At 43.4% G+C, this 11,897-nt stretch overlaps 1 protein-coding gene across 1 annotated transcript; it reads left to right on the forward strand.

Annotated features, from left to right (window-relative positions):
* The first annotated feature begins 6,652 nt into the window (after positions 1–6,652).
* LOC125512332 (phosphatidylinositol/phosphatidylcholine transfer protein SFH6) lies at positions 6,653–11,841 on the forward strand. Its single transcript, XM_048677424.2, has 15 exons — positions 6,653–6,931; positions 7,067–7,147; positions 8,295–8,607; positions 8,724–8,823; positions 8,906–9,172; positions 9,263–9,340; positions 9,446–9,547; positions 9,628–9,677; positions 9,772–9,871; positions 9,969–10,067; positions 10,152–10,268; positions 10,715–10,841; positions 10,929–11,326; positions 11,454–11,528; positions 11,617–11,841. The coding sequence occupies exons 2-15, from the start codon at positions 7,114–7,116 to the stop codon at positions 11,647–11,649; spliced, it is 1,893 nt and encodes a 630-aa protein (XP_048533381.2). The 5' UTR covers positions 6,653–6,931; positions 7,067–7,113; the 3' UTR covers positions 11,650–11,841.
* Positions 11,842–11,897: the final 56 nt, after the last annotated feature.

An 11,897-nucleotide genomic window follows, 5' to 3' on the forward strand; every position in this document is an offset into this window, starting at 1 on the left:
GTAATTGTACCTGCTCCCTTATTGGAAAGTAGTTCATCATAGAAATCTGTTCCTATGACTACTACACCAATTAGTGAGGAAGCTAATGATGATGATCATGTAACTTCAGATCAAGTTACTACCGAACCTCGTAGGTAAACCAGAGTAAGATCCGCACCAGAGTGGTACGGTAATCCTGTTATGGAGGTCATGATACTTGACCATGACGAGCCTACGAACTATGAGGAAGCGATGATGAGCCCAGATTCCGCGAAATGTCTTGAGGCCATGAAATCTGAGATGAGATCCATGTATAAGAACAAAGTATGGACTTTGATTGACTTGCCCAATGATCGGCGAGCCATTGAGATTAAAATGGATCTTCAAGAGGAAGACGGACGCTGATAGTAGTGTTACTATCTACAAAGCTAGAATTGTCGCAAAAGATTTTTGACAAGTTCAAGGTATTGACTACAATGAGAGTTTCTCACTCGTATCTATGCTTAAGTCTGTCCGAATCTTGTTAGCAATTGCCGCATTTTATGAAATCTGGCAAATGGATAAACAAAACTGCATTCCTTAATGGATTTATTAAAGAAGAGTTGCATATGATGCAACCAGAAGGTTTTGTCAATCCTAAAGGTGCTAACAAAATATGCAAGCTCCAGCGATCCATCTATGGACTGGTGCAAGCATCTCGGAGTTGGAATATACGCTTTGATAAGTTGATCAAAGCATATAGTTTTATACAGACTTACAGTGAAGCCTGTATTTACAAGAAAGTGAGTGGGAGCACTACATCATTTCTGATAAGTATATGTGATTGACATATTGTTGATCAGAGATAATGTAGAATTATTCTGCAAAGCATAAAGGAGTGTTTGAAAGTAGTTTTTCAAAGAAAGACCTCGGTGAAGCTGCTTACATATTGAGCATCAAGATCTATAGAGATAGATCAAGACGCTTGATAAGTTTTTCAATGAGTACATACCTTGACAAGATTTTGAAGTAGTTCAAAATGGAACAGTCAAAGAAAGAGTTCTTGCCTGTGTTACAAGGTGTGAAACTGAGTAAGACTCAAAGCCCGACCACGGCAGAAGATAAAAATAGAATGAAAGTCATTCCCTATGCCTTGGCCATAGGTTCTATAAATTATGCCATGCTGTGTACCAGATCTATTGTATACCCTACACTGTTTTTGGCAAAGGGGTACAATAGTGATCTAGGAGTAGATCACTGGACAACGGTCAAAATTATCCTTAGTGGAATAAGGATATGTTTCTCGATTATGGAGGTGACAAAAAGGTTCGTCGTAAAGGGTTACTTCGATGCAAATTTTGACACTGATCTAGATGGCTCTAAATCTCAATCTAGATACATATTGAAAGTGGGAGCAATTAGCTAGAGTAGCTCCATGCAGAGCATTGTTGACATACAAATTTGCAAAATACTTATGGATCTGAATGTTGCAGACCCATTGACTAAACTTCTCTCACAAGCAAAACATGATCACACCTTAGTACTCTTTGCGTGTTAATCACATAGCGATGTGAACTAGATTATTGGCTCTAGTAAACCCTTTGGGTGTTGGTCACATGTCGATGTGAACTATGGGTGTTAATCACATGGTGATATGAACTATTAGTGTTAAATCACATGGCGATGTGATCTAGATTATTGACTCTAGTGCAAGTGGGAGACCGAAGGAAATATGCCCTAGAGGCAATAATAAAGTTATTATTTATTTCCTTATTTCATGATAAAAGTTTATTATTCATGCTAGAATTGTATTAACCGGAAACATAATACATGTGTGAATACATAGACAAACAGAGTGTCACTAGTATGCCTCTACTTGACTAGCTCGTTGATCAAAGATGGTTATGTTTCCTAACCATAGACATGAGTTGTCATTTGATTAACGGGATCACATCATTAGGAGAATGATGTGATTGACTTGACCCATTCTGTTAGCTTAGCACTTGATCGTTTAGTTTGTTGCTATTGCTTTCTTCATGACTTATACATGTTCCTATGACTATGAGATTATGCAACTCCTGTTTACCGGAGAAACACTTTGTGTGCCACCAAACGTTACAACGTAACTGGGTGATTATAAAGGTGCTCTACAGGTGTCTCCAAAGGTACTTGTTGGGTTGGCGTATTTCGAGATTAGGATTTGTCACTCCGATTGTCGGAGTGGTATCTCTGGGCCCACTCGGTAATGCACATCACTATAAGCCTTGCAAGCATTGCAACTAATGAGTTAGTTGCGGGATGATGTATTACGGAACGAGTAAAGAGACTTGCCGGTAACGAGATTGAACTAGGTATTGAGATACCGACGATCAAATCTCGGGCAAGTAACATACCGATGACAAAGGGAACAACGTATGTTGTTATGCGGTCTGACCGATAAAGATCTTCGTAGAATATGTAGGAGCCACTATGGGCATCCAGGTCCCGCTATTGGTTATTGACCAGAGAGGTGTCTCGGTCATGTCTACATAGTTCTCGAACCCGTAGGGTCTGCACGCTTAACGTTCGTTGACGATATAGTACTATATGAGTTATGTATGTTGATGACCGAATGTTGTTCGGAGTCTGGGATGAGATCACGGACATGACGAGGAACTCCGAAATGGTCCGGAGATAAAGCTTGATATATGGGATAATAATGTTTGGTCACCGGAAGGGTTCTGGAAATCACCGGAAGGGGTTCCGGATGTTTCCCGAAATGTTTGGGTACGAGAACACTTTATTTGGGCCAAAGGGGAAAGCCCACAAGGTTTTTGGAAAGCGCAAAAGGAAGTTTTGCGGAGTCCAGGGGCCAGACGCCAGGGTCCCTGGCGTCTGGGTCCAGACGCCGGGAACCCTGGCGTCTGGCCCTGGAGTCCGAGAAGGACTCTTGCCTTTCGGGCAAAACCGACTTTGAGGAGGCTTTTGCTCCAAGTTTTGACCCCAGGGCTCAACATATAAATAGAGGGGCAGGGCTAGCACCCAAGACACATCAAGAAACACCAAGCCGTGTGCCGGCAACCCCGTCCCCTCTAGTTTATCCTCCGTCATAGTTTTCGTAGTGCTTAGGCGAAGCCCTACGGAGATTGTTCTTCACCAACACCGTCACCATGCCGTCGTGCTGCCGGAACTCATCTACCACTTCGCCCCTCTTGCTGGATCGAGAAGGCGAGGACGTCACCGAGCCGAACGTGTGCAGAACTCGGAGGTGCCGTGCTTTCGGTACTTGGATCGGTCGGATCGTGAAGATGTACGACTACATCAACCGCGTTGATATAACGCTTCCGCGAACGGTCTACGAGGGTACGTAGACAACACTCTCCCCTCTTGTTGCTATGCATCACCATGATCTTGCGTGTGCGTAGGAAATTTTTGAAATTACTACGTTCCCCAACAGTACCCCCAAACGATCAAAAACGGGGCCAAAACCCTAATTCCACCGCCGTAACTTTCTGTATCCACGAGATCCCATCTTGGGGCCTGTTCCGAAGCTTCGCCGGAGGGGCATCGATCACGGAGGGCTTCTACATCAACACCATAGCCCCTCCGATGAAGTGTGAGTAGTTTACCTCAGACCTATGGGTCCATAGTTAGTAGCTAGATGGCTTCTTCTCTCTTTTTGGATCTCAATACAATGTCCCCCCTCTGTTATGGAGATCTATTCGATGTAATCGTCTTTTTGCGGTGTGTTTGTTGAGACCGATGAATTGTGGGTTTATGACCAAGTCTATCTATGAATAATATTTGAATCTTCTCTGAATTCTTTTATGTATGATTGGTTATCTTTGCAAGTCTCTTCGAATTATCAGTTTGGTTTGGCCTACTAGATTGATCTTTCTTGCAATGGGAGAAGTGCTTAGCTTTGGGTTCAATCTTGCGGTGTCCTTTCCCGGTGACAGTAAGGGCAGCAGGGCACATATTGTATTGTTGCCATCGAGGATAACAAGATGGGGTTTTCTTCATATTGCATGAGTCTATCCCTCTACATCATGTCATCTTGCTTAAGGCGTTACTCTGTTTTTAACTTAATATTTTAGATGCATGCTGGATAGCGGTCGATGAGTGGAGTAATAGTAGTAGATGCAGGCAGGAGTCGGTCTACTTGTATCGGAAGTGATGCCTATATACATGATCATACCTAGATATTCTCATAACTATGCTCAATTCTGTCAATTGCTCAACAGTAATTTGTTCACCCACTGTAGAATACTTATGCTCTCAAGAGAAGCCACTAGTGAAACCTATGGCCCCCGGGTCTATCTTTATCATATCAATCTCTCCTACTACTTAGTTATTTACTTTGCTATTTACTTTGCGTTTATTTTATCTTTATCATAAAAATACCAAAAATATTATCTTACCATATTTATCAGATCTCACTCTCGTAAGTGGCCCTATAGGGATTGACAACCCCTATTTGCGTTGGTTGCGAGGATTTATTTGTTTTGTGCAGGTGCGAGGGACTCGCGCGTAGCCTCCTACTGGATTGATACCTTGGTTCTCAAAAACTGAGGGAAATACTTACGCTACTTTGCTGCATCATCCCTTCCTTTTCGGGGAAAACCAACGCAGTGCTAAAAGAGGTAGCACACCTTTTGAAGGATATTCAGGTATGACAACGAGAAACAATTCATTTACACGTTGTCATAGAGAAAAAAAATTTATACATGCAAAGTTGCCCAGATAATAGAAGGAAATAAATTGATATTGCAAGATGCACCTTGTGGTTGCTATTCCTAAATTAGAATGCTACAATTGTTACATAGTTGGCCACAAAAGGGGAGAAGAATATTATGGTACATCAAAACATTCTTTCTAGTGGCTATACTCCTAAAATGGAACATAGTAGGGTCAACACGTTTGTTAATCCCTTGTGAGAAATAACAACATCAGGCCTTCCAAGCATAGTGTAAGAAACCAAACTAGTAATCGAACCGGCAAGGCTAGCGTTTTAGGTTTTTACCGGTCGAATTGCTGGTTCACTTGTTCGATTGTCAGTTTTAAAGTAATAAATTAATACATATTTTACCAATAAATACACCATTCAATAGATAAAAAATGTGCAATCACGTGACAGTGTAACCAGTAACTACATGTTAATATCTAATTCCTATACATGATAAAAAATGTAGTTGCTGGCTCGTGGTGTCGGAGCGGCAAGGGAGAGGCGGGGGCGCCGTGTTGCGTTGCCGAGCAAAGGTGGTTGCGTAGGGGGCGACGGCTCCCAATGGGTTTGTCTCTATGGACGAAATCGAGAAAGAAAGCTCCCAATCAGCCGAAACCCTACCAAAATGGATTTTTTTCCTTAACTGACGCTGCCCTTAGCTAGCTTGTATGCAAAAAAGAGAGTCAATCGAGAGGCTTTTCTGGAATCTACATCGAACCGTCTTGTTTTATGTGAACCGCCCGGTTCATCAGTTTTTCCTAAAAAAACAACCGGTTCAACAATTTTTTCTCGTTCAATTGCTCAAATGGTCTACCGGGCTTAAAAGAAGTCCGGTTTTAAAACCTATGCCTCTAAGATTATTTTTTGGGTGAAAAGCGTGCTATGTTAGACATTTACAATGAAATAACTTTCATCAGACATTCATAGTATCGACATCTAAAAAACGACACTACTTGATGTTGACATCGGGCACTGTCCAATATCAAGATTGACATAAATCTATCAAATGCAAACAGAAAATTATATAATCCTCACAAAAAACCCACTTAAGCACGTTATTTCCATGGACCGAACAACACGCCCATCGTTTTTTAGACGCCATGCCTTGTCTCGGAGATCAAACCGACCACGCGCTACTTTGTTCTGATAAAATTCAAGTTGCTTATCCCACATGCAACATGGTTTTCAAGGCTTCATTTTTTCAAGTACTCCATGACACATCAATAAACTCGCCAAGCGAGGCTATAAAAACCCAACGGAATGAGCACCTTATTTCATTATTACCAACACTCATGCGCTATACGTGGTATACTATACGTTGACTACGTCATTTTCAAGGAGCACGAGTGACTCGAAATTAACTCGAAAGTCAAAGTTGCAAAGCCAAAAACTAGTCGTATACTAGTACATACATCATGCCATTGACTATGTCCGACACCGTACATAGGACCATAGTTTGACTTTTGAAGGAGCACGATCAGGCTCCGGATCAATTTGAAAGTCAAATTTGCGAAGCCGGATACTAGTAGCACTGCTACTTGTATAAACAAACGCACACATGGCATTGACCCTGTCTGCCGTTGTACAAGTATACTACCCCGCCCTGATTATTAGTCCCACTCGTATTTTGGGTCATACTTTGATCTTGACCGTAACTAATAAAATATAAGCTGTAAGTAACAAAAAAAATATCATTGGAAATTACGTTCAAATACGAATCTAACAATATAAGTTTTTGTGTTATGCATTAGCATTTTACTAGCTAAGTGCATGATTGAATTTGAACCTAAAAATACTACGGGACTAATGAATCCGAACGGAGGAGAGATACTCTGGAGCACCGGCGTCGGCGCCGTGCAACGGAGAAAAGATCAGCCGCCGGGAGTGGGGGACTCGCGACACGATTCCCACAAACCCTAGGGGCCCAAACGCGAAACGGGCCCGGAACACAGCAAAGATAAAGGAAAAAAGGAGCCACCGAATTCCGGGAGGAATCGGCGAGGACACTTCCCCCAGCGCCTTTCTCTCTCTCTCGCTCTCTCTCCACACCATCGTCGTCTCTTTCCCCTCCTCCTTCCCCTCTCTATTCCCCTGCTCCCTTCACCACCACCACTCCCCACCCACTTCCCACCCATCCCCTCCCCCGCAGTCCCGCCTCCCCCACGCAGCGCCACTCCCCAGGCGGAAAAAAATCCCTCGGATTCCCGCCTCGGACCACGCGGCCCGCCCCGATCGCCGGCGAGCTCCCCGACCCCCGGCGTTTCTCAGGTGAGGCGAGGCGAGGTGGCCCGGAGGCGAGATCCCCCGCCGGGAACGGGACGAGGGGATCCGGCTCGGCTCGCCCGCGGCGGGCGGGCGGTTGTTTCGCTAGGGTTTCTGACTGGAATGCGGTTTCCGTTTCAGGATTCGGAGGTTTGGCCCCCGGAGGAGGAGCGGAGGATCCGGCGCCCATGTCGGGCCACCTCGATCGCCTCGCGCGCCCAGGTGAGCCCGCCCCCGTTAACTTCTTACTCCTGGATTTATCGCGGCGCTGGTTCGATTGCCGCCCGCATTGGGTTGCCTCGCCGTGCCCGCGAGGCTACCGTGATCCGCGGCGTGAGCTCTGTCCCTTCCTTGGAGGATTGGACTAGCCGCGCCGCCCAGGCGGCTGGCTGCGGGTTCCCCGGGTTCCGACTTAGAATAGTTGTTTTTTCGCCGCCGTCTCGTGTTTGGAGCCGTATGTACGCGCCGGGTCGTAGGATGGGTTTGGTGGCTGCGAGGTGGTGACCTGTTCAATACCTCGTCCATTTGGCCTCATCGCAGGTGCTGCTGCCTGCTGTGGTCATTGTTGGCTGCAGGCGTAGTTCCCTATGCCAGGAACATCCAGGCTAGGTTGGATTTTTGTGGGCGCTTTAAACTTCTTACCACATCCTTGTGTAACTTTCGCCTCGAGGCAAGTAGCTTGTTAGGCTAGAAGGGATGGAATCCTTCTGCTATGAGGAGAAGGTGCCCTGACCTGTCACCTAATTCGTGACCAATAATCTGGTAGACAAGAACACCAGAAAATTTAATGCATAAAGCGCATGCCAATGTAGTTTGGTTTCATTTGGTGGAGGACCGGACTTAGACCTTGTAATCAAGAGCACATGTATCTATCCTGTGGGGTTGGACCTTTTCGCTAACATCGTCTCAAAATATCACACCATCAAGTTATTAAGGAGATGGCTAATGATTCCGTTCATTTGATGCTATTATCATTGTTTCTGAAACTTAGCAAGAAGTTGAGCTGCCGGTGTTTATGCTAATTGTAGCTGTTATCATCTGTCCACGTAACGTTATAAACATTGAATTATCTTGTTTGAACCTTAGCTTGTAAGCTGGGTTCATTGTTCAGAACAAAGATATTGCCAAAGCTTATGTTGTTCAAAATTTGTCATGACATTGATCTTTGTTTACTAATTCTAATGCTAGGGTGGGCTTAGAACATTTGATAAACCCAATGTCACAAACCTATGCTCATAAGTATGATGAGTAGTATAATTTAATGTGGCTACTTTCTGCCAAGCAGTCATTGTTGCATCAAAGTAAATTAGTGCTGCAATTTGGAGAACTTGGCATGACCGGTGGCTTATTTACCTTTTTGATGTCTCAGTCTCAGGTTTTGAAGGTTGTTCAAGTCACGATGACAGGAGATCATATGAGAGGAGATCAGATTTTGAAATCTCTGAAGATGAAAAGAAGACAAGAATGGGCTCTTTGAAGAAGAAAGCTATAGATGCATCGAGTAAGCTTAGGCATTCCTTAAAGAAAAAGAACAGGAGGAAGAGTGGCAGTCGGGTTCTCTCTGTGTCTATTGAAGATGTGCGTGATCTAGGGGAACTGGAAGAGGTAGAAGCATTTAGACAGGCGCTAATTTTGGACGAATTGTTGCCTTCAAGGCATGATGACTATCATATGCTGCTGAGGTATAATCCTGTTTATCATGGCACCCCTGTTACATGAGCTTGTCATGTTTCTTCTTTGTTTGCTATATTATCTCACACTGGTGTCTATAAGCTAATTTAAAATGTTTTGTGTTTAGATTCTTAAAGGCAAGGAAATTTGACATTGAGAAAGCAAAGCAAATGTGGACTGACATGCTTCAATGGAGGAAGGAATATGGTACTGATACAATTGTTGAGGTCAGCTAGCTGAAATTAAAGTTCTAATACAGTTCTGTTTTGTTTGACTATAAATAACAGCTGGAGCCACATTTCTCTGTAGGATTTTGATTACACTGAGTTGGACACTGTTCTGGAATACTATCCTCATGGTTATCATGGCGTTGACAAAGAGGGGAGACCTGTTTATATCGAAAGGCTTGGAAAGGTCGACCCTAACAAGCTTATGAATGTGACAACTATGGACAGATATGTAAGGTACCATGTGAAGGAATTTGAGAGGAGCTTCTTGATCAAATTTCCAGCATGCTCTCTTGCGGCTAAAAGACACATCAATTCGAGCACAACAATTCTGGATGTTCAGGGTGTGGTATGTTTCCGAAGACTTAGTCTGCACAACTTGTCCATTTTCTCACAAGCCTGGCAACTAACTAGTTCTAACTCGGTACTTGCTTTGCAGGGTTTGAAAAATTTCAGCAAAACTGCACGCGAATTAATTATGCGACTGCAGAAAGTTGACAACGATAACTACCCTGAGGTCTGGACTTCCACCCTACTCTTGTGATAAGCATAGTTCGGCATTCACATGTTTTATTGTGATTTACTGAGTTAAATATCCACCATTTTCTGTTCTATGTTGCAGACTTTACACCAAATGTTTATAGTCAATGCTGGCCCGGGCTTTCGGATGCTATGGAGCACCGTGAAATCTTTCCTTGACCCAAAAACCACTTCCAAGATACATGTAAGCATTTGCACGGACCACACCTTGCTTTTTTTATGCTGAAGTCACTTGATTTACTAGGTACTATTGTGTTTCGTCAGGTACTTGGGAACAAGTGTCAAAGTAAGCTACTTGAAATAATTGATGCTAGGTAAGTTGCGTTCAGTGTATTGTTCTTGTAATACTTTGACTTGTTTTAATGAATACTCTGTTCTAATTATTTTTCATTTGTGATAATTGATCAGTGAATTGCCAGAATTTCTTGGTGGCACTTGTACCTGTCCCGAATATGGAGGGTGCCTCAAAGCTGAAAAAGGGCCATGGAAGGATGCAAACATACTGAAGGTATGGCCTATTAGGTTCCTGGTAATCATGTATCTATTACTAGTCACTTTCCTTTATTATCTCCCCTTTTAATGTGCTAATTATACGCTGATACCAGAAAGTCCTTAATGGCGAGGCTCAGTGTGCTCGGCAGATTGTAACTGTTTCCAATGGGACGGAAACTATTATTTCTTATCCCAAGTCTAAGTACCAAATGGTATGTCTCACAATCAATTTGTATTGTTCTATGCTTGAGTGATCTATATGCGGGAATATAATTTGTTTTAACATGGAATGCCAGGTACGTGGAAGTGATACATCAACTGCGGAGTCTGGATCTGAAGCGGAAGATGTAACTTCCCCCAAAGCTCTAAGAAGTTACATCTCCCATCCTAAGTTGACCCCAGTTCGTGAAGAGGTCAGTAGTTTAGATTACATTGTGCTATGATGCAGTTGCTTACGAACAAAGAACCAGCCAATTGATCTATCACTCAAATACAATTGTCAATCAGCCTACTCATCAGGGTAGCTGAACTGAAATTTGATGGCACTACTTGTGCTCCAAACCACCAGTATGCGGTGGTTGATCTTAACTATTTGTATAATGACTACATTTCATATAGCAAACAAAAAATTGGAACTGCCTGTCTCCATCAAACAACCTGTTAGGTAGACAAAAAAAGTAGTAGGTTCTAAACAACTAAACCCAATCACTACTCACTTTGTTGCTATCCTAATTTCCTGGCTAGCTGTTTTTAAATTTCCACATGTTAAAAAAAGAATTTACAAGCCCCTTCTCCTTGTTTCTCTGTTACGCATATGGATTGTGTTACACTGGTTTGAACTTGCCTTTTCGCCTTTCAGGTCAAGATGATCAGGGCCACTAGCTTTTCTACCCGTATGCCTGAATATGATGTTCCTGTTGTTGACAAAGCAGTGGATGCAACATGGAAGAGAGAACTGCCTCGGAAGGCGCCTGTCCCGCCCAAAGGTATCTGTTTGTCACTTTATTGCAGGATCTGAAGGCTGTTTTCCGATACTGCCAAAACCTGATATTTTTGCTATTTCTTGAATGTAGACTCTTCTTTGGCTACCACCACAAAGGCATCCAACAGGTCTTTGGATCAGATTATTCCAGCTCTGATGGCTTTTGTGATTGCTATTGTAACGCTGCTTCGGTCAGTTAAAGATGTTGCGACAAAGAGATTGCCAGATAAAAACGAGTCAGACGAACAAAGTTCTGCAGTATATCAAGACTGCATTCCAAAAGAGGAGTTCCGCCCCCCGTCACCAGGTCCTGGGTTTGCTGAATCTGACCTGTTCTCGTTAGTCTTGCAAAGGCTGGCAGAGCTTGAAGCGAAGGTTCATGCGCTTGAAGCAAAACCTTCTGAAATGCCTTGCGAGAAAGAAGAGCTGCTTAATGCCGCTGTCCGCCGCGTGGATGCACTGGAAGCCGAACTCATTGTAACAAAGAAGGTAATTCCATAGCTTGTTGCTCACTGTTTCATTAGAAATCACAACTGGTCATGCAGACATTTGGTTAGTTTAATTAAGAAGTTCACTGGCCAGTCGCTTACCCTGTGTGTTCTCAAAATTCTTCTAGGCCCTGCACGAGGCTCTTATCAGGCAAGAGGAACTACTTGCTTATGTGGACAGGAAGACAATTGCCAAGGCCCAGGTTTGTAATGCATAACGCAATCAGTCTTTTCACTGTTTTTCATCTCGTGATCTGTTTCTCATGTGTCATGTCTACCTTCCTGTTGCAGAAAAAGAAGAAGAAGCCGATGTCTTGCTACTAGGACACAAGGAGAGAGAGAGAGAGAGCCCCCTTTGGTTCCAGTTTTCTTTTCTCTGAGATGCCGGAGATGGCGTTTGAGATGATGTAAACGGTTGATCCGTTCGTTTTCCTGACAAATGTGAAAAGGACAGACATATGGGTTTGTAAATGGACAGAAAATCCTGACATAAATAAAATGTGTTTTTGCGCTGAATCCTGCCCATTTCAGCCTGCCTGCCTTATAAGTACAGGATTGCAGGCAGAATTCTG

This window comes from Triticum urartu, chromosome 6A (genome assembly GCF_056163025.1).
Source record: "Triticum urartu cultivar PI428250 chromosome 6A, HENAU_Tu73, whole genome shotgun sequence".
Lineage (NCBI taxonomy): Eukaryota > Viridiplantae > Streptophyta > Magnoliopsida > Poales > Poaceae > Triticum > Triticum urartu.